Source organism: Syngnathoides biaculeatus, chromosome 9 (assembly GCF_019802595.1).
Source record: "Syngnathoides biaculeatus isolate LvHL_M chromosome 9, ASM1980259v1, whole genome shotgun sequence".
NCBI lineage: Eukaryota > Metazoa > Chordata > Actinopteri > Syngnathiformes > Syngnathidae > Syngnathoides > Syngnathoides biaculeatus.
In genome coordinates, this window is record NC_084648.1 from 7,823,836 (window position 1) to 7,851,053 (window position 27,218).

Genomic DNA, 27,218 nt, shown 5'->3' on the forward strand with positions numbered 1-27,218 from the left:
ACGTTCAATTCTGTGTGAAAAAGAGCTGGAAGCTAAAATTGGATTAGTCTTTTTCTTTCTTGCCCCCTCTCCTCACAGCAGCCTGACAGAATCATCCGGAAGAAAGGAGAAAGTCTCCCTGTAGTAGATTACTTAATGGCTTTGAAATGAAAGCAGCTGCGAGGGAGAAGCTGTTCACATCAGCTGACTCGTACTCGTAGCGCGTGCGCTCCTGCGGGCAACAGAATGTGCCACGCGAAAAAGAAAAAAAAAGTGACGAGGGCTGATTTGAGGACAAAAAAAGTTGATGTGGCGAACAAACGTGTTTAACCTCTTGGCAAATATCTAGAAAATCTATGAAATTCACATTTTGCCACATTGGAAGGAAAGCAGTTCATTTGGATCCCATCTCTGACACCAAACGCCATGGCAATATGGCTGCATGATATAGCAGGTACCTGCTACAAACAAGAGGAGCAGTAGCATACAGCGGTTGAGATTGTCCAGTGGACCCCACTTCTGACCCAACTGTTGTGGTAAATCTGTGTATGACTCTCCCATGTAAATGTGGTATTCAAAATATTAGTATCATTCAGATGGTTAGTTCAGTGGATCCCACTTCTGACACAAAAAAAACTGTGTATAGGTAGACAAGAGAGATAGCCTATTGGAGGAGCCTATTGGTAATCAAGTGAAACTCCATCCGGTGTCCTCAGGATCCAACTTCTGGCCTATCTCCTTAAACTGTTTGATCCTCAAATGTAACTCCATAAAGTAACCAACATTGTTTACCAACCACTGCTCGATCAGTCCTCTGGACCTCGCTTCTGACATGTCCATATGGTGACATAGTAAATGAGGTCTCGTGACTCACATGCTAGTTTCTACACAAACACCAGCATCCCTGGAATCATACTATAGAATTGTTAACAGCTTTCTCTGAATCCCACTTCTGGTACCAAACCTTGTGGAATTTCCCATTAGACTGTTTGACCCTGCTGTGTATCTACGTAAGGTAACCAACACGTCTAGTTGGTCAATCCTCTAGATCCTACCTCCGACACTAGATGCTGTGACAGGATGGTTACATAAAATACAAGATTTTTCTACATAAAGATGAGCAGTCCTGTGATGATAATACGCAATTGTTACCAGTATCTCCTTGATCCCACTTCTGGCACCAAATGTTGGGGAATATACCAAAGTCATCTCATCTTTAATATTTTTGCAGGTAGGTCTCATGAGGGAGGCTGGACCACTGCCAGTAGGGGGCATGGCCTGGTCTCCACTCTGGGGGGTGCCATCTCTGGCACTCGTCACAGCTGTTGCGCATTCGGCACGTTACTTGACCAGGTATTTATGTTGGAGTTTACGTCACAGGCATTTCCCAGTTCATTGCATTTGCGCTGTATTACCGTGTTTGGACACTACTTCTGCAATAAAACACACTGGACATTATGCTTTTGTCTCGGAGTCCTGCATTTAGGTCCTTCCCTGCACCAATGGCACGTGAAAGTAGGATTCAATTGAACGTTGCTCTTGGACCCCACTTCTGATGCCAAATGTAATAGACAGGTGTTCTGACTAAGGTGCTAATTACTGTTACGAACACGAATGTCAAAAACAAAATACAATGGTTTATGGCGTCCATGTTCCACTTCTGACACCATCCTATTCGATTGTCTAAAACCTTTGTGTGGCTTAATTACGTAACAAAGACTTTCCTGCAATGTCATGGCAAAATGCTTCCATTGTCGCCAAAGTCACTCACGTAGCTAAACAAATGTTTTGCTCCCAAGTGCCACTAAGACGTGGCTGGTGATACTTCCGATCCTACCTCTGACACCAAATATTTGGGCCAAATTCTCAATATTATTGTGTTTTTAAATTTTTCTTTGCAGGAAGTTGGTTACCTGCTGGTCGATGCCCACCGCATCCAGTCCGTGATACATGATATTCACCCAGCCATCTTTGGAGGCCAGTACAAACAAGGACATCAAAGCCTATGGGAGGTTACAGAAAAACAATAACAAACAAACAAACAAAAAAAAAAAACACTGATGAACAACTTAATGAGTAAAACTTAGTGGGCAAAAGCTTTGAGACAGTTCTTTATTGAAATTATTTTATCAATTAAGAGTGCTTTTTACCTGACCAAGATTGTCAAAGTTGTATTTGTGGTGCACCCATCGGTAGTTGGCAGCCAGGCAGTCCGACTTGTTGGTGATGTTCTTCACGTTGAGACCCACGCAGTAGTAGAACTTGCCTTTGAACAGCTGCCTCACACACATGCACAGAAATACCTCCATGGCTTGTTGTGATATGCTTTTCTGAAGTGCTTCCATAATTAGCACCCGATGCAGCTTCAGTGCGCACATGAAAGACTTGACAGCGTAAGTTGTCGACAGCTTGCTTTTCCCTCGCGAGGAAAAATGTCATTCTGAAGTGTTGCATGTTGGGAAGGATAAGAAGAATATAAGGGTTGAGAAGGATTATCCAGAGGAAAAGAAACCTTTTGTTTTGGGGTTCTTATAGCACAAAACGTAAATAAAACTACCACTACAATCCCAAAAATTACAGTAACACTAATTCCCCAATTTCTTGAATTTGTTACTAACACAAATCACTTACATGTATGCTGAGCTCAAACTGCACAACTTATTCCTATCGTTCACAATGACCGCTGTGTCAAATGACAAGACATGCTGTCATAAAATTTGTTGACCAGACAAGTGGTCGCACTACAAGTATGACACCGAGCACATCTCGCCTGATCATCAGATGGCTTTGCCAAGAGCATTGGCCAACGACACAGGTTCGGTGAGCCGTGGCAGGAAAAAAAGAGCCCAGGCAACAGGGAAACGTGGGCATGCATGCATGTAGAACTGCAGAACGCAAGTTCAAGAACTGCAGGGTTAACCAGAGCTTGGTTCTGCAGGAACAACCAGCACATAGCACACGCTCCCAGCGGGGTGCGGGGTTCAGGAAGTCATGGGTACACTCTTGGATAATGTCTAGGAACAATTGTAAGACCATCGAGGACATAGGTGTCAAACTCAAGGCCCGGGGGCCAAAAGTAGCCCGCCACATCATTTTATGTGGTCCGCAAATGAAAATCACGTGCGTCAACTTGCATGATTCTTGCTCAAATCTGAACAAAAAGTCAAAATTGTCATATGTAATGAACAATAATGTTAAGATATGGCATTTTTATGCTACCAATCCCCTTTAGGACGTAACTTGATCAGTAGTTGAGCAAACCATTATCCTGATTTTAAAACTAGTTATCCCTCAATTTGTTGTGTATTTGAAAGAATATGGTGAGGTATGGTTTAACTGTTCTAACGGCACTCTGAAGGAAATTGAAAAGATAATATGACCGTCGACAAAAAATAAGTTTCACACCCCTGATGTCATGTCACACTATGCAGGAAAGCAAAAAAAAAATTTGGACAAGCCAGAATTTGGGTTGCATTGTGAGGCATTGTTGAATATATCACACTACACAGGGTGATGATGCTTCATCGGTGAATCATAAACCAAATGATCCACGGCAGTAAATGGCAGTAAATGATGTTGAGAAATCTCTGTTAGATCAAAATCTGGCTACATTGGTGTCGTCTGAGCTATGGATTATCCTAACACCAACTGATAACACTAACCCCTGACATTAATGTTAACTGAACATCAACCTCTACTACAGCCTCAAGGCCTAATTCACAGACCAAGACTTTACCATGACACCAGCCCCGACACTAATTCATCCGTCCATCTATTCTCAGTGCTGCTCACCCTGTTCAGAATTGTTGGGTGCTGGAGCCAATGCAAGCTGTTTTTGACTACACCCCTCAACTAATTGCCAGTCAATTGCAAGTCACATAAAGATAGGGACAACCATTCATGCTAACCGGAACCCGACCACTAATCTTCACCTGTGACAGTCACTCCAACCCATAACAAAAACACTAACCCCTGACCGCATTCGTTCCCTCAACACTTGTCCTAATTGGGTAATTCTGCTGTAGAATTTTGTTTACCTGAACTCCAAGAATTCCAAAGATGATGAAGAAGGCACAGCATATGAGGACAATGTTTCCAATGGGCTTGAGAGAGGTAATGAGGGTCTCCACCACCAGCTTCAGACCCGGAGCTCTGCTGATGACCCTGTCAGAGGACAGAGGCAAAAACATATAAATCTTTTTACAGCACCATATCGAATTCCCCGAAGCCCACCTGAGGGGGCGCAAAGTTCGCAGTAGCCTGAGGACGCGGAGGACACCGAGGATTTTAGCACCACCGGCCATGGACACCACGATGTCAATGAGCGACACGAAGACCAGGAAGCCATCCAGAATGTTCCAGCTGCTCCGTAGGTAGGCCGTCTCGCCCAAGTACAGACCCATGGACACCACCTGTGGAGATGAAGGGTGCGCAAATGATGAGGACACGATAAAGACCATGCAGCAAACAGGGCAGGGGGCCCTCCTGTTGACATCTTTTAATTTTAGCCTCATTTCTCTTCCCACATAGTTGCTCAGATTTTTTGTTTTTTTTTTTGGGGGGGGGTGGGGTTGTTTAATGGTCCATTGATGTTGGATGCAAAATATCACACTGCGGGAGTTTAAAAGACACATGAAAGCACAGCTTACCTTACATCACTTTCTTTATTCGCTTGACTTTTTGGTAAGGGGCTTGTGGGGACGAGTTTCGAGAATCTCTTACATCACAGAAACTTTGCCACGAGGCTGTGCTTAGAAGTGAGCCACATTTCAATGTACACTGCATGGTTTTAAGACATCCCATGTGACATGCAGCAATATTGCTATGTTTCACAAAGCTACAGATGTGGTTATCACATATGTTATGCGTCAGTCACACTTGAAACTGTTTTTATTTTTACTTTGGACAGTATTACATTTTTCTAGGAGAATTTTGATCCAATGCTGGTGGAACCAAACTTCATTGGAGCAAGCACAGATTCATGACATGTTGTGCCAGATGCGGCAAAAACTTCCAGTTTCCCAGCGTTCTTTGTGTCCCAATTTTCTTCCCGAGCTCATGCAGACTTCCAGGCCATGTTACAAATCCATCAACATTTAGCTCAGATGACAAAGGCGATGAATAAGAATATCCCGGGGAGGAATACGGGTATCACGGTGGGCAGGATGAAGACTGTCACAGGGGAAAAAAGGTTGGAGCAGAAAGACAAGCTCAGAAGATAAAAGTGTGTGAGAGATGTTTTGGAGGAGCGTCATTTGACACTTTCTGGCACTCGCTTGCTAAAAAACTGTCGCATGGGAACACAATGCTTCCTCCTTTCTCGAGGGGAAACAAAGAGAATTGCGGGAAAGAATGTGTAATTCTGTCATGAGCTTTTTTGGGAAACAGCAGTGATTTTCTGTTCTTTTTTTGTTTTGTGACATACATGTTGGAAATCCAGTGCCACAACTACATGCTCTCAAATACGGAATGTTTATGATTAGCACATTTTACTTTGCCTTGGGGAGGAGGGACTTCAAACTTATGTCCTCAAGCTGTTTTCTTTGCTTTTTTTCTTGTCTTTTCAAAAGAAAAAGGAAAAGAAAAGTACTGGAGCCTGTTTATTGCATCTTGATACATTTTTGCCTTCAAAGGGAGTCCGATGTGGTCCCACTGTTTCTAATTAGCGGCCTGTGTTCAAGGTTGGAAAGCTCAGTTTGAAATGTGTACATGCATGGCTCATTTTGTCTATGCGTATATATCTATGTTTTTATACGAACATTAGCTTATCTTAGTATGTGCAGATGTTGAAGTCATTTAACATAAGCACGATTAAATAAGCAGCAATAAATGGATAGGTAGGTATGAAATTGGGAGGAAGTTTGGTAGGTAGGAAAATGGATAGGTAGGATGGAATATTCGTATATAGGATTGTATATAGGCTGGTCGGAGCAAAAGAGGGGTAGGACACAAAATAGCTATGTCGGAAAGAGATTGATAGTCAGTAGGTAGGGAGTTGGGAAATATGTATATTAGTTTCTAAGTAGGGTTTTAAACTAGGTAAGTAGAAAGATAGGCAGGTAAGTAACAGATGGACAGAATAGAACAAATCATTGGTTCAGTAGTAGTAAGTAAGGAAAGATAGAAGAGTAGATAGCAAAAATAAGGAGGTAAGAAGGGAAAATGGGCTTGTAGAAAAGATTAGCAATCAATCAATCAAACTCTAATTACACAGATTTTTTAAACATACAGTGCAACCCAAATGATTTATATCAATTAAAATTAACGCACCCACCACTTGTCCACAAGGACACTGATACATACATAGGTAAGAAAATAACTTGTAATGTCCTAAGACATACACGCTATAATGCGTAGTAGCTGAAAACATCATCGTGAAATGACCGAAGTAACCTGAGGCTGGGTACAGAGCGTCCAAGTCAGGAAAGACCATCTCAAAGAGGCTTTTGCACCAGGGTCCTATTATAGGATACAGGCACACATCGACTGAGGACAACATGATGCAGAACCATGACCCACAACAGCTCCCATCACGGAAACACAAGAGGTATGATCGAAAAATAGGTAAGTTAGGTCGGTTGGTGGCGATGTAGGAAAGGAAAGTTAGATGGGCTGGCTATGTTAACGGGTATGCTGGGAAAAAAAATGGTGTGTAAGTAAATAAAGACCAGTAGACCTTCCAAGCGATTGCTCGAGCAAACTGGCCCCTCTACCACCTTTGAAAGCTGACAACAACATGGCAGGAGCTCGCTTCGTTGCATTGCAAAATGGAGGCGGCATTAAAAGAGAACAACTTCAAAGAGGAGAAAACATAAGGGGAAATAGCACTACATTCATGCATTTTTTTGTGTCGTTTATCCTCACGAGGTTGGCAGGCGTGCTGGAGCCAATGCCAGCTGCCTCTGGGTGAGAGGCAGGGTGCACCGCGAACTGGTCGTCAGAAAGTCGCTGGCCACATATAGACCAACAGCCATTAGCACTCACAATTAACCCTGTGAGGCTTCAATTAATCTACCATGCAAAAGGAAAAAAAAAACACGAGAGGAACGAACATGGTAAGAACCTCATAGAAATGTAAACTCTGCCTTAACCTCCAGTGTGATGAACATCGATTGAGTGGATTAAGCACCCATGAAGTGGGAGCCCTTGATAACTGATGAATAATAGATAACATCACACTTCCTGGACATCAGCTGGATAGGCGAGAAAATGTTTGTGTAAATGGGAAGTCCACCAATACCTAGAGGAGCTGCTGACCTTCGTAAGTATGAAAGCATGCTAATTAAGTTCATTATCTAACTGCTTATCGGCAAGTTCTGAGGGGACAGGAGGAAAAAGATGCAAAAGGGAGTTGAGGTGGGCAGACACAAGATCGGGAGGCACGTTTCTCACCTTGAGGGTCATCTCGGCCACAAAGATGGCAGTGAAGACATAGTTGGAAATGGTGAGGAGAAGCCTTTCCTGGGACACAAGGTGGAAAAATACGTAAGTTAGGTACAAATCATGAGTAGAATGATAAGACTGGATCAACATTATGGAAAACCAGATAGGTAAGGAAATGCGTAGGTAGGTACAGTTGATTGGTCCTTAGGTCAGTAGATAAAAAATAGATATAAATACTGTAGATGGATAACAATAGAAGGACCTCTAGCTGGTAAGCACAAACATATAGTCTTGCCTCCTGGTATGCTCACGGCATTTAAAGTAATCAACTAATAGGTGATATTAGTAAATCTTGTTACCAGACTGCCTTGGAGGATCCTGGGCCTCTCTAGAGCCACCGTGATGCAATTGAGAAAGATGAAGACCAGGACCACGTAGTCAAAGAGCTTGTGAGCAATGATTGACTGGCAGAGTGCCCTGAACCTGGCAGAGGAAAACCACAAGAGACCAGGGAAGATTTGTTCCTTTAATAAGCTCAAAGACGGAACTCCAGCATTACTCAATCATGCAATTATTCACAGGAATGTGTGGACTGGCACAGCACATTCTGCATATTTCTGTGCCTCGCTTCACCTCGCTTCATTTCATTTGCTTTAAAGTCTGCTCACGGGAGGTCTACGTTTAATGTTACAAACCAAAAGAGTTAATTGGCTCTAAAAACGGACTTTAAAATCATTAAATTCAGCACGACATCTACCCTCTGAAACAGGCCACGAAAAAAAAAAATGTACAATTTTCTTCATAACAATAATATTGTAGTTGACGTTAAATGTATTGTATCATAATTTGTGGTAAATGCTTCAAAGCCTATCGCAGTATTGCAGTGAACTATTTTATTGTACCACATTGAAATCGGAGTGCATTCGTATCCTAGTTCACAAATTTCGAAATTGTTTTGCATTTTAACGTAATTGAGGCTCAGAATGAGTCAAAAGACCAACAAGTGTTTGTGCATTAAAAAAAAAATCTAATAAAATGTGATACATTTCACTCCAATTACGAAGCAATACGAGTCAGCGCTATTATGATGGGAGAGGATTCACTACGATTATGATGTGATACAATTCATTGCAAGTATGATGCAATAGTATACCATTCAGTACAATTACACCTTACAATATTCGATATTGAACTCCAATCAGAGTGAATCATGCCCCATTCCATCAGAATTGCTGTTAAAGGAGATGCATCGTATGACATCGTAATGGGAATGAATCATATTGGATTGGAAATATAGTTCATCAAATCACAATCGAAATTGAATGTATCATGTAGTGAAACTTTTTAACTGCAGTGAATCTTATTACAGTTGTACCTCCATAAAATGGACCCCAATACAACATTTATCTGATAAAACGGAACTTTGCAACTAAACAATGTGTCCAAATTAGGTTCCATTTATCACTTAAACTGCTGTTGACAAAGCGTGTTTGTTCTAGAACTGGCCACGAGTGTCTACTGGGTCTGTGGAGGCAGAGAAATGGAGCGATACATTTCCAGGTCACAGATATACAAAACTCAATGTAACTTAGTAATATGGGTGCATAAGTGGTGCAAAACCTCTTCAATGTAACAAACAATCAGATATACTGGACAACCAAGGTTCCGCTGGATATCGTAATGGAGTGAATTGTACAGTATCATGATTGGGGAGTAATGTAATGGGAGTAGCATATTGTCTCGTTATTAAAGGGGAATTCCACTGGTTTGCATTAACAATGTATCCAAGAGGTCATGTAATATGTACTCTATTTTGACAATGTGATGTTAAATCCTCTCTCATTTAATAGTGTTTTGAGAAGATTTTTATCGACAAATTTGAATTTTCAGGGGCGCTGCCATTTTTGTGACTCACATGACCTATGTGTGCGGATGTGACGTGTTACATGGGGTTCCAAACGCTTGATTACATGGGACACCATTTATGCCCAGCGCTGATTTCTCGGATTTATCCTCATCAGATGAAGAATTAAAAGCAGTATCAGTTGATTGGGAAGACGGAGGTATACTTGGATACACAGCCGTGAGCGGCTCCGCCGCTCGGTTGATCGTCTTCCCGATCAACTGATACTGCTATTTCTTCAGCAAATGAAGATAAATCCAAGAAATCAGCGCTGGGCATAAATGGTGACGACATCACCACGGCAATGTCCACAGACCCATGCGTAAGCGGCGAGTGGTGGATGTTTTCGGCCTACTTAAATTAATTAGATGGTGTCGCCAAAGCCAGTTATCTACAGAAGATCAAACTCTATGAAGATATAAATCCATATACTCTCCACAACAACGTCTTTTCAAGTGATTTGAAGGACTTCCCTGAAGTAGAATATCTCTACACTAGAAATACACATGCTTACCGCTTACAAAATGGTCAGAACAGACTTTCAAATAACCATTTGCCCTGTGTACTCGAGCTTCGTTCAAATCTGCACGTCGTATATTTGCAAGCCACTTTTGTTGCCGTTTTTTTTTCGATAACTCCATTGTATCTTCTCCTTCATGCAATCTAATCTTTGGAACACGGAAAGATCGCTTCCCAATGTCTCCGTTTCTGCGATGTCCACATCCGTAGACGCAACAAAAATCTGGCATGATGACGATGGACAGCTGACTGCTTGTCTGCAACAATGGCGGTCAAGTACCCAAATGAACAAGTGCGACGTCACATGCAATCCGGCCATTGCATTGTAGTATTAATGAATCAAATTGCATTGTGTTGTGTTGTTGTTGTGTCATATTGTTGTCAAGGGAATGAAACATGTTCTATTATATACTGTAGTTGGAGTTACAAGTATCACGGTGTATCACATCACATTTGAATTAGAATCGATCAAACCGGATCATAATTTGAGGCTGGTATGTCACATTGCATTGCAATGGGAGTAAATGTGCAATAGAACACGATTCACTACAATTATGATGCGATATGATAGGTTGAACTCCACTTTTGATGTGATACAATGTAAGCCATTCCAAACCATCACCTCCTCGGGAGAGGCAAGAACAACAAAAAGCACTTCCAAGCTCATACTGGATTCCTCCCTGAGAGCCAAACACAGCGCAGGTTTGTAGCGAGATAGCGAGAGAGCGCCTACGCCTGTCAGGCCAGGCCTGGGTGACTTGTAAGCACTTTGAATAAAGCCAAGCCCACGTTTGCAGTGCCCCCAGTGACAATTTACATGTGTCTCGGCATGTTAAGCAGTTCCCCTCACCGACCCCCAAGCCTTTTGGATTGTGTTCTGTACAAAGCACAAAATTAATTCCTTTGGAGAAAAATGACACATTTTACGGGGGTGACGATGAACGTCAATTCCAACAGTGTACACTAATTGCTTACGCATCTGTGTAAGAGGATATGCATATTTTATCATGTGGAGTCAAATTATGAAAGTAATGGGGTGGTTTAATTGTATTTTTGTAAAATTTCCCGTCTGTGGTCTCTTTCAATTTTCTGCAAATGGTACTTTAATACAACTGCGTCATAATTGGAGTGAACCATATTGCACTGGCAGTGTAATTGTATCATATTAAAATTTGGAGTCAATTGATCTTTTTTTCTGATTAATCAAACTTGAATTTTGATTAATAGCGATTAATCTCAGATGCAAAATACAGCAGACACAACAACATATTTTCTTTTCAGACTTGTTGGGTTTCAATATGAAAGATTTCAGTGCTCAACTGTACCTCGCGTTGTTATACTAAAAATCCCACCAGTGACTTTTGAAGCAAAATTTCAAGATGAGCGCAACGTTCGGAGACTCCTCACTCATTTTTGGACTGGCCTAAGCATTGACCTTATCGCGAACCTTTCAGCGACCTGTGCCACATTTCAGATCGCCATCTGCGGTTAAGATAAAGAAGCGTGTTGTGAGGTCAAAATAATTTGCCTGAGTAATCTGAAAGAATGTAAGATTCATGTGATTTTTTCATGTAATTAATCACGAGTTCAACCTTTAATTTTGATTGCTAATTGCAATACACTTGAGATGATTGTATTGCATTGTAAATTTTAGTGAATCGCATCATGTTGCATTGGAAATGGAGCTAAATGGATCGTGTCATATTGCTTCATAATTAGAATCATACCAAATCATATCAGAAATGGAGTCCATAGTACATTATCATGATGGTGGTACCTTAATACACATCTCAAATGTATTGTATCGTTCTCAGTGATGGAGAGCGAAAACACTGAGTTAATTGCTACACATTCTTCACAGACTTGCCACTCATTTGTCCCCGGGTATCGAGCCTGAGCTTCTGATATCGGATTTGTTTGCTATCTTGCTTTCATCCCTGTTAAGGTACACTTCTCAACGGTTAAACATACTCTACAATGTAAAACAGAAAAAGGACAAACATGTGCAAATATTACACACACACACGCGCACACATATACACAGTGCTTGACAGATGGCACCTGCCAGCGAGCCAAAACATAGCTCAGCTCCCCCCTGGCTTCCTTAAGTGGCCATCGCACGACGCCTTTGGGGATGTTGCCAGCGGCAGGGACAAACAAAAGCTCAGACAATATCGAGAGTCGATAGCAGTCTGTGGACGGGAACAAATTCTTCAGACGGCACAGTGGCAGGTTTTTATCCAGCCATTTGGGCGGGCGGGCGAAAGCCAAAGCCCTCCTTATTGACAGGATAACGTTTGTTTTCAGGGCCATGCTCCCGTCCATCTAATACAGAGCTTGTCCCGGTCAGTCTACACCAGACGCTTGAATAGGTTTTAGGATGAGGTTTCACCTTGATTTCACCTTCAAGTAAATAAGTAAAACTTGTACAATAAAAAAGAATTTTGGCCATTTTGACATCCGTGCTCTATTGACAAATACTTGATTGATACTTGAATACTTGCTTTTTGACCTTGTTATGTGAGGACTTTGACCTCGGATGAACTCCCTAAATTTGAAATCAATTGCCACCAAAAACAAATTGTTTAAGTGGCAATTTATCTGCTATGGATCCACCCAGTTTGAAGACAATTCGATGAATAATGGCATTTTGTGTGTGTGTTTGTGCTTGCGGTGACCTTGAAATTTGGTACATCCAAAGCACCGACATTACAGAACCTCCATGGGAAATATCAAGTGTTTTGGTGTGGATTTGTATGTATGAAAGGCAAACAAAAAGACGACCGAGTTCATGAAAGAAAGTTAAGCACACTCACTTGTTCTGTGGGGAGAAGAGGTAGACGGACCAATCGTCTCGACTCTCACACCAGTCCGGCTTGTACACCTCAATCATCTTCTGCATGCGAAAACAAACACTCTGGATGGAAGAAGAAGGAAGTTTAATTACTTCCAGTTACAATAATATATGGAGTCAAGAGAGTTTTGGGGTGGATTAATGATCTAATAAAGTAAAACTGGCCTGAGGAAATTCCCAGCATTCACCACGACAAAGATGACTTTGTTGTGCTGTACCTTTAGTACCACACTTCAGTGAGGTCATTATGATTAAAACTCATTTTGTTGTTGCTTTTTGTTACTGGTTTAAATTATTGTTTAAAATGACCATGAATTTGTGCTTCAAAGTAGTTTTTTAAGCCATAGTTAAGATTTCAAATTAGGGTTTCCTGACTTATTTTTGCAACTAGTGTTAAGTGTTGATGCCTGGATAACGTTTCAAAACAGAGGTTTGATGTTAAGGTTTCAAATAGGATTGAGGTTTAAAGTCTTAAACAAGTCTTGGGGTTTCATGTGTCAGTTAATGTTTCAAGTTACAGTTCTGAATTACTGTTTCATGCATTGGATAATGTTTCCAATTGGGACTACTGCTTGGGTGAGGAATTGAATTTAGGGGTTTAAATTATTATTTCAATCCTGGGTTAGGGTTTCAAACCGTGGTTAAGGTTTGAAGTTAATGACTGAAGTCAGAGTTTGGGTTTGACATTATGGTTTAAGCCTAGCTTGTGTTTTCAAAGTAGCGTTCACCACTTACATAGTCAGTCTCTTCATCTAGATCCGCTCTCTCCTTGCGTGCGTTGACTTGTGGGAAAACATTAACCATCAGTAGACTGTGGGGTCCGGGAGTCTTGCCATTACAATCCCGGTGGTCCGTCCCGACGCCGCTTCCCGTCCCGGAACCCGCTGTGACAGACCCCCTGCTTCTCTTCCTGGAGTCCACAGTGGCATTTGTGGGAGGTGGGCAGCCCCCCTGTCCCCTAGTCTGGTGTAGCTCTGGCAGTTCCAGGGACAGAGCCCGGCGGTCCCTTCTAGACAGCAAGAGTCCGGCCGGCGGAGGACCGTGAAGGAGTGGAGCATGATGGAGGTGTGGTGGCCGGGAGAGCAGGGACTCCTGCTCGGCGGGGTGGGGATATGAGTAAGGGGTGCGGGAGCTGTGTACGCGGAGGCTCCCCCCCACCAGAGGAGCCCCACCGAAGCCGTAGTTCCTGCGGCCCAGGCTGTTGGAACTGGACCTTCAGATAATGTGAAAATCAACATGGGAACCATTATTGCAGTTTTTCTTTTACTAAGCTTTTCATTTTCAGGCTAATGAGCAGCACCAAAGGTTTCCAATCATCAAGCAGTTATGACGGTATTAAAAATTCAAGAAGGAAAATGCTTGTCTAATTGTCGTTCCTTACCTGCGGCTCCACGCAGACTGAGGATGAAAAGGACGTCCCCAGTTGTGGTAGGTGGAACTGCGACCGTGACGCTAAAAAAACAAAAAAAAAATGATAATGAAATTTCACACCGATCTGGATGTGTTCAAGAGGATTTTTCCTTGGAGTGTTTACACGTGTCACCAAAGGTGTAATCTAGATCAGATCCAGATCAGATCGATGGATGGCTACTGACACTGCATGGTATGTCGCAAGCAATCCAAATAGGATTAAATTCGATTTCCTTTGAACATCAACATCAGGAAATGTGTACATTTTCCTTTCTTTTTCAATGGCTCCCAGTTAGAATATGTTGATTTTGCTTTGATCTATGTTGTTCATGCTATGTGCTATAATCATGCTATATTCTATGATCGCTCTGTATGAAATGACCAGACTTGCTGGGGATGCTCAAGAGCCTGTCTCAGATCGTGGAGAAGGACCTTAGAGCCAACACCTACACTGACAAAGGCTTTTTAAAATCCTGGTTCTTTTCCGATGAAATATTCCAGTCAGTGGTCATTATAGAAAACTGCCAATACAGTACTCAGAAGGATAATTCATAAGGAAATGAGGTCTGCAACAACGGGTCAATCATTCATGAATAAACAAGGAAAATACAAAACTTGCCATTTTTATATAAGCCCACCCGCCACGCTGTGCTGTTTAAAATACAAAACCTCAGCAAGTGGCAGGCCCCTATTTTTTTTTTAAGAAGAGAAGGCAGCCATGTTTGTCTCAGCGTGTCTAATCCTCTCAGCATGATGGACCTAATTATATGTTTTACCCTTCGCCAAGACGCAAGCCTGAGCTGCTACCATACGGCGGAAAGAAAACAATTCCATGAAGCCGTCACTATGGAAACAGTAATGAAGTGTGCAACGCAGGAAGTTAAGTCCTGTGTGTGTTAAAGTGTCTTTTAGACACTGCAAATTGCCGTCATGATAATTTGTTCCACACTGTACGGCGCAAGCCACAGGCGACAACTAATCCGACAACAGAAATTCCATGCTGGGACATCTTTTCGCTCTTTAACTTTTTCCCCAAAAAGTCCAATATTTATAGTATTTCAACTAAGAACAGTAATGGCACACTTGTCCTCAACGAGAGTCACATTTTGCCTTTTGAAAAAAATGCAACATCTGTTGTGAAATGGCAATGTTAAATGTGCACTAGAATGACAAAAATGTGCGTTAGAGATAGCTGACGGTATTCAATTAACAACCAATAGTGATGACATCAGAGCAATCTAATTGGCCGCTTTGATCTTCTCGCGATGCCTTGAAATCGTTGTTTAGTGGTCCGCAAGCTCACTTTAGAATTTCTTGCAGAAAAACTCCAATAATGGACTCTATGTATTGCACTGATAATAATTTAGATAAGAATTGGGTAAAATTCCCATCACATACTTTCAATGATCATATCAATCAATTGCTTTGTTTTACTCAGTCAGGCTGTCTGCAGTCAGGTCAGTACTCCAAACAAATAACGAATATGTTCTCAACTCCCTTCCTGATAAGTACAAGTTAAATAATAAGTTAAACAAATTCCATGCCATGTTCCCTGGTGGCTGTCAACAGTATAGGGATAAAAATAACCAGTAAATGTCCAGCATGGTCATTAAAAACCAAGATTATGCCACATGTCACAACGGAGCCTCATTTCAATCAATTTGCCGAGTATCAGATGAGGTCCAATTGCAACAAGCAGCTGCTCTCCCAATTGACACTCCCATTTAATGATTCATAATACACTAGTTTGCCAAGATTTCCACTCGAGATTTTGGTTGTCCACAGATTATTTGCATTGGTCCTAACTCAAGAGCAAAAGGTAATACAGAGATAATGTAACATGTACGACAATATTTTTATGGATGATATTTCAAATGGTACCAACATCATTCTTCTACCATCTTGGGAAATGTCCGAGCTGCTATTTGGGGTGTTTCTGCATTCCACAGATCAATAACTTTCCATTTAAAAATAGGAGGGACACATTTTTATTGGAATGTAATACAGGGATGAATTTCATCTCCACCCCAGCATTTTAAGGACGACATTTCCAGCAATATTGCTAGAGTCCTGCTACTACGCAGAGACCTGTCTGAGCTGAAAATTCTGCTCTTTCAGGGCTCCATGGATATTTATCATTGGAAATAACCTTTCAAATCATCCGTCCATCTATCATCCATCCATTTTCTGAGCCGCTTATCCACACAAGGGTCACGGGAGTGTTGGAGCCTATCCGAGCTATCATCGGGCAGGAGGCGGGGTACACCCTGAACTGGTTGCCAGGCAATCGTAGGTCACATAGAGACAGACAAGAGTCCCAATCACAATCACACCTAAGGGTAACTTAGAGTGTCCAAGTAACGCATCTTTTTGGGATGTGGGAGGAAACACGCATCTCTTGAGAAAACCCAGACAGTCACGGGGAGAACAACTAAACTCTACACAGGCGTTTCTGGGAACCCCAGTCCTCACAACCGTGAAAGCAACGCTCTAATCAGTTGCACTGTCACTGTGCCGGCCTTTTCAAATCAAATCAAATTCATTTATATAGCACTTTTCATTCATTAGAGTGCAACACAAAGTGGTTTGCAGAGAAAAAAAATATAAAGTGACCACACTCAACTACAATAGAGAAAATACACAATGACCCACTCCTCTCATCCCCACATACAAACACAAAAGACACACACACTCAAAGGTAAATGAATGATACATTTGATTTGTACCCCTAATGTGAAATGTTTTTCTTGTCCATTTCCTCCTATACCTATGTATAATGCGCACTACAGACTTTTAACTTTTTTGGGGTGAGGGGCGGCAATGTACATGATACACAAAAAATTTGCGTAATTAACAAGCTCCACAAAGACCTGATTCGGCCTGATATGAAGTAGGTCTGAATAAGGATGGAAACTATTGAGTTAAGTTAATGTGTTAGTGGCAAGCTGCCTACTGGCTGCTGCATATTGTGTTCAACCATCTTCACCAGTTGGATTGTGAACATACCAGCGAGAGGGATCGTCTCTCCAGGCTCCCCTTTCCCCCACTCATCACACTGCTGTTTCGGGACTCGGCAGTGAAGCTCCGCCTCTCGGAGGAGTGCGAGCCACAATGTGACCCTGCAAGGCCGCCAAGTTCTAGGTAGCCGTTGGGCATTAGGGTGCAAATCCTGGGGTCTGGAAAAAGGAATCCGAAAAGAGAGAACTTTGTCAATCCCTTTAAATTTTACTAGTTTTCATAGTGGTGAGTCCTTGCCGGTATAACCATAAATTATAGAAAGTGGAAGGATTTGGGTGGGAAATAATGTCACTTTCTAGTAAAAATACACAAAAACTAAATAACGCAAATTTTGTAGTTTTTGAATGTGAATGCTGAAATCTGATCATGAACTTCAATGAACGAAAAGTTTTTTTCTCATTTGAATTGGCGGAAGGAGGTCAATATATATATGGTCATGTCTACATTGATTTGGAAATGCCATAAAAATGTGGAACATTGAATGATTTCAGCCTTTCTGGAGTGGGAAAAATACTTTCCAATAAGAAACAAATAAGCTGAGCCTTTTCAAAGTTATAATGGTTTGAATCAGTTGAATAAATGGAGAAATATGGAAGAAAAACTTACATTTGGAAAACGTATCGCTGTATACGTTAAAGTATTTTTTTTTCATGGGAAATGTGGAAATGAGGAAGTGAGAATTTTTGTAATGTGACAAATAGTTTGTAAGATATCCCGAATGAGTTTAAAATTTTAACGCTCGGATGGACGAGCTTGGTTAAAAAAGGACAAAAAAAAAGTGTGGGCAATAATGATCGTACATTTTTTTTGTTCCAGAAAAGCAATTATGTGCAATCACTGTCCATCATTCACCTAATAATAAAACTCTCACCCGACAATTTAATGGAATCGTGCTTCTCGCTCTCGTCAAAGTTGGAGGAGGATCGGTCGTCGTCGGAATAGGAACGATTGGCGTCGCCCTGACGGTCACACGAGGAAGTGATGAGAAGAGTTTGTACAAAGGTTCTTCTGACCAACACGATGTACTAAACATGGAGCCACCTCCTGGTGACAATCATCCCATGTTTGGATCTCGACACTATTTGAAGTCTTGATGCCTTACCTCTGCCTGAAAACCCTCAACCAAGATGGCCACCAGCAGGTTGAAAAGGACGTAGTTCCCAAAGGTCATGAGGGCCACAAAGTAGAGCGCCGCCAGTGGTGAGGTGGCCGCCATGCCGTTGTACAAGACCACGTTCCAGTCCTCCTGAGTTAGAATCTACAACAGCGAGGAAAACATCTTATTGATAAAATTGTAATTAAATGCCCCTTTTGTCAATGTTTACCAACTTATTTGCACCTAAATATCGCTCACTCACCAAACCTCCATTATTGTTTTAGTGAAAGCATATTTGTGCAGCACATCTTTTATATTGGATGTGACGTGATAATAATGAAGTGGCCCGTGGGCATACTCATGCAGCCGAGTACCTGGAAGACCGTGACGATGGCCCACAGCAGGGAGTCAAAGTTCTTCCTATCGGGGACCGTGTCTCCCGTCTCTGTCTTCAGGCTGAACTTGCAACCAAAGATGTGCATCCCCAAAATACTAGCGCAGAAAGCACACCACTCATTAACACGCAACACACACGTCCAGTGTCCTGTATACGTATCTTATTGTTGTTTACATCTACGGACAACAACTGCACTGCGTCGATGAATCTTGTCAAGTGAAAGAGCTCGTTGGCCCTCAGGCCACTGTTGCCGCGTGAGCGTCTGCTCTCCATTCGTTGCTCTTCAAGTGTGTACTTGTTAAAGCGTGACGCACAGCCTCAAGTGTCTGCTTGTTTCATCGCATCTCAGGCTAATAGTCAGCCACTGTCATCCTCCAAGGCTGCCATGGCGGCCCGTTACACAAAAACACTTCACCAATAAAAGCGGCTGGCAAAAAACACTTGAAATCGGAAAATAAAGGTGTGCATCTGAATGTGTTTGTGTATGAGAGACTAAAAAGTACTTGAATGACTGAATTACGAAGGCAAGAGGTCATTCAAACAATAGCAGGAGCCTCCAAACTTTTCCCGTCGAGGCCCTCATACACAAAAATGGAAACTTGCTAATTGATTTACTTTTTGCATAATGAAAGTGAATAACTCACTGGTTAACTAACTGAACGACCGAGGGACTAACTGACCATTTGACCAACTAAGTGAGTTTGGAAGTTTGGAAGTTTGGAAGGAAGTTTCAAAGGAAGTTCGGAAGGAAGGAAGTTTGGAAAGAAGTTTGGACGTTTGGAAGGAAGTTGGGAAGTTTGGAAGGAAGTTTGGAAAGAAGTTTGGAAAGAAGTTTGAAGTTTGGAAGGATTTTGAGGGAAGTTTTGAAGGAAGGAAGGAAGGAAGGAAGGAAGGAAGGAAGGAAAGAAGGAAGGGAGGAAGTTTTGAAGGAAGGAAGGAAGTTTGGAAGCAAGCAAGCAAGGAAGGAAGGAAGGAAGGAGGGAAGAAAGGAAGGAAGGAAGGTAGGAAGGAAGGAAGGAAGCAAGGGAGGAAGGAAGGAAGGAAGCAAGGGAGGAAGGAAGGAAGGAAGGAAGTTTAACGGCAACTCCTGACTAATGTACTCACTCATGCCATTTTTCCCCTGTCAAGATCTTAATGCCACAAATAAATACCAACCCACATAACTAACAAACCTAATGGTTAACTACTTTGCATTTTCAACTTCATGCAGGGCAGTGATTCAATTGTGAAACATGGAGAAATTAAACATATCTATTGATCAAGTTTGATATAGCTCATGCAGTTCGTCACGCATGACGCCTTTTAGGGGTGACTACACAGTATACCTTATGCCATTTTTGCCAGTCTCTGAAAAATAGGTACATTAATTGGTGCTCGATTGATTATTGAATTGCTTAGGCTTACCTGAAGATGAAAATGAAGAGCATGAGCAGCATGCAGAAAGTGGCCACATTGTCCATGGTCTTCATGAGAACCACCAGCTGCCTCCTCAGAGCCGGCATGAACCTGACCAGCTTGAGGACCCGCAGGAGCCGGAAGGTCCTCAGCACTGACAGTCCGCCGTCAGACTGGCCCACGATCTCCCACACGCTGGACACGACGACAACAACAACAAAAAGGACTGAGAAAATGTCAGTGTGGCGTTTACTGATATTCGCTGATTTCACCCCACAAAAATCCCATGACATTGGATGTTTAACAGTGCTCAGGAATTTATGGCATAAAGTGTGTTTTGTGGGACCAACCACAACAGACAAAAAGACAGACTTTTGTTTTAAAACCGTAATCCTGCCTTAAAACCTACAGTGTCTTGAAACTGGAATTCAAAACCTGAACCTTGGCTTTAAACACAAATTTCAAACCATGACCAATACCTGAAACTCTCAACCAAACCTTGAAACACTAACTTTACTTTTCAATCAGGGGTCTCATTCAGGGACCATTCACGGCCCACGAGACAATATTTTGTGGGCCCCACCTTAATATGAACATTTAATGCTAGTGCGGCCCTTGAGTTTTGTATGAACGGGACTTTTACAGTGTTGTGTGCGGAGTTGGCCAACCTACCGATCACAGTGGGGTATATGGCTCCCGGGGGGGCTTGACATCGACCGGGCTTGATGCAACCACACAAACATTTATCAATGAGGGCAAGTTGCAGCGGCGTTGCCATGGAGAGAGTTATTAGTATTTTTGCACACAATCGTTTACACCAGTGTCCTTGTTTCTTATTTTGTGTTAAATAAAATATTTTTTTTCAAATATTTGTTTCTAATTTAAATTGCAGCCACAGGCATGTGTGCTGAGCCTATTGCCCGACCTCAGCCAGACACTTCCTTTGGCGACCCCAAGGTAAATTGAATTTGAGACCCCTGCTTTAAACCTTGACCTGAAAGCCTCATTTGAAAAATTAACCTCATCTTCAAACAAATGCAAATGCACTGCGCTTAAAAGTTAAAAACAACTTGCTGTATTCAACAAATGTAAAGTATTGGATTTTTAAAAGGCTGACGTTATTAATATAACCACAGAAAGTACAGTGAATTCAGTGATTCTCTCATGTGCCACTAGAGGAAGCTGAGTACCACTCTTTAGCGCCAATGAAACCGGTATAGATCTCGTGCATGTGACGTCACCATTGTCACGGCGCCGTATTGCCGGGTCAAACAGAGCTGAAGGAGAATATTTACAATACACGAGACTTGTTGGGATGTTGGTTGTCACAATAGATGAGACAGATATTCAAAGAGATCATTCTGTGGAATGCCAGCTGAAAAGAGCAGAAAATATTGATGGATTTCAGTAATTAAATGTGATGGATGGCGCCCAACCAAAATACACACATGCCTGTGTAGCGATCACTTCATTTCAGGTCGGAATTCTTCTTCTCAATCTCAAATTACCAAAAAGTATTTATAATGCCAAGTTGGCTCATTTGAGAACAATGCATGTTAAAAAAAAAAAAAAAAAACGGAGCTTAAGTGTGGCCACAATCGCTTTCATGTAGGTTCCATGGAGATGACTCCGTCCTCTTTTTTTTTTTTCCAATCATAGTTAATGATTGCGAGTTTGTGTAAAACCAGGGGTCATTTATTTAAATATTGGTATTTGTATTGAATACTCGCTGAAAAGATCGATGGATTTCAGCAAAGGTTAACATGTCGCCCAACACACTTCTGCTTTCACAAGCCATCAAAACCGTCACTATGTGGGATTTACTCCTGATGAGAACAGATCCAGCAACAAAGTATTCATATGCGTCCAGTTTTTTATACGCTTGCAAAGTTTTCAGTGTAAATCTCGACGACTTACTCACCAGATCCATGTGTATATCCAGTTGTCCAAGACAAGCGGAAGCGAATTAGCAGTCCAATTTCTTATCGGTGAAAACATCAACTTTGGCATTAAGTACGGGTCCTCTATGCAGAGTTTATCTAATTTTTCCACATACAGTCGTTTATTTTCACCTTCTAAATGTCTGATGGTTTCGGACAAGACTCTGGGCGCCGTGCTACAAGACATATTTCCGTGTTGTCTTAGCATTGAGCGATGCTTAGCTTAACCGGCAATATGGCGAGGTAAACAAAAGTCACGTGATTTTATGACTTAGGTGCACGAGCTCTATACCCTGAACTATGGATGGAATGGAAATCACTGCTCTAAATGATTATTCATCCATCCATCCATTATCTAAGCTGTTTATCCTCACAAGGGTTACAGGAGAGCCAGAGCCCACCCCAGCTAGCTTCAGGCAAAAGTCGGACTACACGCTGAACTGGTCGCCAGTCAGTCGCAGGACAGATATCAACACCATAATTAAGCGGGAATCGACCCCACGCTGCCCGCACCAAAGTCAGGCATGTGTACCACGACACCATCAGTGACTCTTCTCTAAACAATTAATAAACAATCAATAGAGTTGTTGATCGATCGATGACTTGTTGCACCGCTAAGCCGAAGCCTTAAAATGGACCAACGAAACGTGTTCAGTAATGAACATGAAAGCCCGGTCGCTGTTGTTCGACCTGCTTTATCGCGTGGCCATCAAAGACTCCGCCTGCTTGATCACGAGAGAATAGCGTGGCCTCAATAGAACTGCCTTCGCTTTAGCGAGCACATTGTGGCGGATGAAGAGCGGGAAATTGGAGATAAGACAGTGCTACAGATACGGTGAATGGTGCGGTGTGGCGTGACGGCCTCATTTGATCTCGCCGAGCTTTCGGTGGGGGGGGGGCTCTCATGTCTTTGATGGGGACGCCCATCAAATGAATGCCGGCAAGCAGGAAACACAGGAAAAGCACCTGAAGCCTGACAAAAGAGCAAAAGGGTGTTTTGACGCGGTGGCATTCAAGCACTTGACGAGGTTTCAAGCAGGTGGCAGCGACACAAAGCCTAGCCTTATATCAGGATGCGTTCTGCGCTTCATGCATCGCCACTTCACCGCGTTTGCCCTGGTGTGGTTTCAAAAAAAAAAAAAAGCGTTTCAAGTAAAGGGTGCAATTTCATAATGCAACTTTGATGTCCTGAGCCTGGGTTGAAACACAGATTTCACACTGGAAACTTTACTTTAAACACCAATTTGAAATCGTAACCACGCTTTGAAACTCAGATTTAAAACCATCACAAATGCCTGAAACCTTAATTTGAACCCCTAACCTTGGCTTCAAACCCTCATTTGAAACCCTATTATTGGCTTCAAACCCTAATTTAAAACTATAATCCAGTCTCAAAACACTCATTTCAAAACCTAACCCTTTGTTTGAAACCCCAACCGTTGCTCCCGACAATTTTTTGAAACCCCGCCCTTGTTCAAACCCTATCACTGGCTTGAAACCTTAATTTGCAACATCAACACTGTCCTAAAACCGTAATTTGAAATTACAAGTCTTGTTCAATGCTCTAACATTGCATCCCAGCCTTAATTTGAAGTTATAACCTAGTTTTGAAACACTAAATTGCAACATTATCTGTAGTTTAAAACCCAAAATCTGGCTTCTAACCTTGTCGTCTTCATGTGCAGGCCAATCCCAAGTTTCAAACACAACCCTGGCGAATGAACCACATGCTGCTACACCAAGTCAGCACACTCACACACTTTCCTGGAAAATGTCCATTCCATCAGTGACGATGCAGTGGCGACGAGACCTTACCTGATGATGACGATGATGCCGTCAAAGACGTTGTAGGGGTTCCTCAGGTAGTTGAAGGAGCCAAAAGCGGTGAGTTTGAGGATCATCTCCAGGGAGAACATGCTGGTGAAGACAATGTTGCAGATCTCCAGAACGTTGGTCAGCTCCTCTGGCTGAAAGGGAATCAACAAAGAGATCAATTCTGCTGATGAATGCTGCGTTATTCTATGCCAGAGGTGTCAAACTCGAGGCCCCGGGGCCAGATCTGACCCGCCACATGATTTTACGTAGCCAGCGAAGACAAATCATTTGTGTCAATTTCCATGGTTCTTGTGAAAATCTGTACAATAATTTGAAATTGTAATTTATCATAAAAGATAATGTTGAGATCTTATATGCATTTTTGTGTTACCAAACATGAACTATGAAACACTTGATTTCTGACTCCAAAACTAGTTTGTGTGTAAATCTGATGAGGCAATTAAAGATTTGTATGGCTTCACAGTCATAACAGTCCAACTACAAAACGGTCACGTCAATGTAGCCCGCGGGAAAAATGAGTTCGACACACCTGTTCTATGCCGACATATCTTGTGGAAATGGCTGAGTACCAACAGAAGATATTGGGCCAATACTGGCCTTATTTCAATGTACAGGATACTCATGAAGCCTGCCAATACCAGTCACCAGACACTTGAAAAATTAATTTGAAACACTAATTTAGCCTTGAAACCTCAATATTAACCCTAATCTTCGTGGTTGGCACTTAATTTTGTAACCTTAACCAAATTTAAAACCCTAACACCTGACTGAAATCCTAAACTTGTCTTGAAACCCAAATTTAAAGTGACAAATCGTCCTCGAAACTGTATTCTTGATTTGCATTTGTAATCTGATTCTCCCAACCATAACCATGATTTAAAACCTCCAAGTAGTCTTCAATTAAAAACCCAAATTTGAAACCATGACTGTGATTTTCAACCATAACCCTGTCTTGAAGAGAGAGAGGGTGAAAAAACTGGGAAACAGTCTAACAGTTTGACGACAACAAGTAATCATGCTGCAGATTTTTGTATCTGGGTTTTCTCGTGATGTGCATCAATGTGTGTTTGCTGACATTTATACAGCAGTAAGCACTGTACTGTATTTGTCCACACGCGCACACACACACGCACACACCAGTGACATTTTTGACATTTCAACACGGCCGCCGCAAAATCAATGTTCTTGCATTTGCATGCACTGCATGCGTGTGTGTGTGTGTATGTTGTGAGAACACTAATAAGAGCTTAGCGGCAAGCTAATGACGCTTGCCCACCAGTTTGGCTAACGACCTGTGTTCCTCGCTCATTAAAGGCAGACCTGGGATCAGATCTGGAAACCTGACTAATGCTGAACTATAACAAGCAGAGTGGTGGAAGAGAAGCACGGGAGGGATTGTACAGTGCAAAAGCAAGGAAGGCAGTACAGGAATGAGCCTCGCCACAGATAACAAAAATGTCAGAGGGACTGAAATTGAAAATGAAACTGCATTTGAAACCATAATCCTAATTTAAAACACAAATTGAAGCTCACTCTTGCCTAAACCCAGAGCCAGGCTTTTTAATATGAAATGCAGAAACCATAACTGAATCCTTAATCTTTGCTTGAAGAGCAAATCTTCTTCTTCCTTTTCCTTTCCCGGCTTGTCCCGTTAGGGGTCGCCACAGCGTGTCTTCTTTCTCCGTCTAAGGCTATCGCGTGCATCTTCCTCTCTAACACCCACAGTCTTCATGTCCTCCCTCACAACATCCATCAAACTTCTCTTTGGTCTTCCTCTCGCTCTTTTGCCAGGCAGCTCCATCCTCAGCACCCTTCCACCAATATACTCACTCTCCAGCCTCTGAACATGTCCAAACCATCGAGGTCTGCTCCCTCTAACCTTGTCTCCAAAACATCCAACTTTGGCTGTCCCTCTAATGAGCTCATTTCTAATCCTATCCAACTTGTTCACACCAAGCGAGAACCTCAATATCTTCATTTCTGCTACCTCAAGTTCTGCTTCCTGTTATTTCTTCAGAGCCACCGTGTCTAATCCCTACATCATGGCCCCTCACCACCTTGTTTTTTTGTCTTGCTCGAAACCCAAATGAGAAACTCAAACCTAACGTTTCCTTCAAATTCAAATTAAAAATTCTAATTGTGGTTTTGTCCAATTTAAAACCCTAACCCTTGATTTTAAACTTAGATTGTAAGACTTGAAATTGGAAGTGACAAAACGGGTCCAAGCAGGTTAGAACAGCTGGAGGAAGGTGTCTGGTGTGTTATGTGACAGAAGAGTCTCTGCTAGGATGAAAGGCAAAGTTTACAAAACAGTGGTGAGCCGGCCATGATGTACGGATTAGAGACAGTGGCACTGAAGAAACAACAGGAATCTGAACTGGAGATGCCAGAAATGAAGATGTTGAGGTTTTTGCTCGGAGTGAACAGGTTGGATAGGATGAGAAATGAGCTCATTAGAGGGACAGCTAAAGTTGGATGTTTTGGAGACAAGGTTAGAGAGAGCAGACTTAGATGGTTTGGACATGTCCAAGGGCGAGAGAGTGAGTATATTGGTAGAAGGGTGCTGATGATGGAGCTGCCAGGCAAAAGAGCGAGAGGAAGACCAAAGAGAAGGTTGATGGATGTTGTGAGGGAGGACATGAGGACAGTGGGTGTTAGAGAGGAGGATGCACGAGATAGGTGCACATGGAAAAAGATGACACGATGTACGGGACAAGCCGAAAGGAAAAGATGAAGATTGTGAAACTTGAAATCTTCCCTTGCATTCAAAAGCCTGGCCTCAAAATATTATTTAAAGATCCTAACTTTGGCTTCAAACCCTAATTTGAAGCCATAACCCAGTCTTGAAACCCAAATTTAAAACACTCACCATGACTTCATATACTAATCCCCCTCAACCAGGCTTGACACCATAATTTGAAACCGGCGTAGTACATTGACTGTTCTTGAGAAAAAGTGCAAATCATTACGACCAACATTCCCACAAATCCCATCTGGCTCTTCATCCCACCTTCATCCGTGCAAGGAACTCTTCACGCTGTATTAAAAGGAAGACTAACGTGATTTATAGCATGCATCAGTTAAGACAGGCGACCAATCCCATTTTTTTTTTAGCTCATAATTGTGACGGCAGGAGCCATCCTGGGAGTGCTCGGCTCTCAGAAGCGTGACATTTACAGTCTTCTTCCAGAATGTCATCAGTGTTTTTCCATTGATCTAAAAAATATGTCACATATTTTAACATGGAGGTAATTTTTTTTTCTATTTTATGGAAATTAGTGGCTCAGGCAGGAAAGGTAAGTCAGCGATAGCATTGAAAGAAGTTTTATTCTTGCGTGAAGAAGTGTGTTGTATGAAACTATGTTTAAAGCACCTCATTGTAATCGGAGTGAATCAGATTTTATTTCCATTGAATCACATCGGAATCGTGGTTAATCATAACATATCGAAATTAGAGGGAATTGCAGTGTTACAAGGGTGAATTAGAA

The 27,218-nt window shown here is 42.1% G+C and overlaps 1 protein-coding gene across 1 annotated transcript in view; it reads right to left on the reverse strand.

Moving 5' to 3' along the window:
* The window catches only part of LOC133505620 (voltage-dependent T-type calcium channel subunit alpha-1I-like), a 145,429-nt gene that overhangs the window by 23,350 nt on the left and 94,861 nt on the right, over nucleotides 1-27,218 (reverse strand). Inside the window, exons 12-26 of the mRNA XM_061828843.1 lie at nucleotides 23,710-23,861; nucleotides 19,964-20,149; nucleotides 18,537-18,654; nucleotides 18,169-18,324; nucleotides 17,938-18,025; nucleotides 17,055-17,224; nucleotides 14,020-14,090; nucleotides 13,374-13,851; nucleotides 12,601-12,701; nucleotides 7,722-7,845; nucleotides 7,372-7,440; nucleotides 4,213-4,391; nucleotides 4,017-4,143; nucleotides 2,130-2,255; nucleotides 1,893-1,982 (exon numbers count right to left, since the gene is read on the reverse strand). Coding sequence (XP_061684827.1) covers nucleotides 1,893-1,982; nucleotides 2,130-2,255; nucleotides 4,017-4,143; nucleotides 4,213-4,391; nucleotides 7,372-7,440; nucleotides 7,722-7,845; nucleotides 12,601-12,701; nucleotides 13,374-13,851; nucleotides 14,020-14,090; nucleotides 17,055-17,224; nucleotides 17,938-18,025; nucleotides 18,169-18,324; nucleotides 18,537-18,654; nucleotides 19,964-20,149; nucleotides 23,710-23,861 — 2,235 coding nt within the window. The remainder of the gene's footprint in view (nucleotides 1-1,892; nucleotides 1,983-2,129; nucleotides 2,256-4,016; nucleotides 4,144-4,212; nucleotides 4,392-7,371; nucleotides 7,441-7,721; nucleotides 7,846-12,600; nucleotides 12,702-13,373; nucleotides 13,852-14,019; nucleotides 14,091-17,054; nucleotides 17,225-17,937; nucleotides 18,026-18,168; nucleotides 18,325-18,536; nucleotides 18,655-19,963; nucleotides 20,150-23,709; nucleotides 23,862-27,218) is intronic.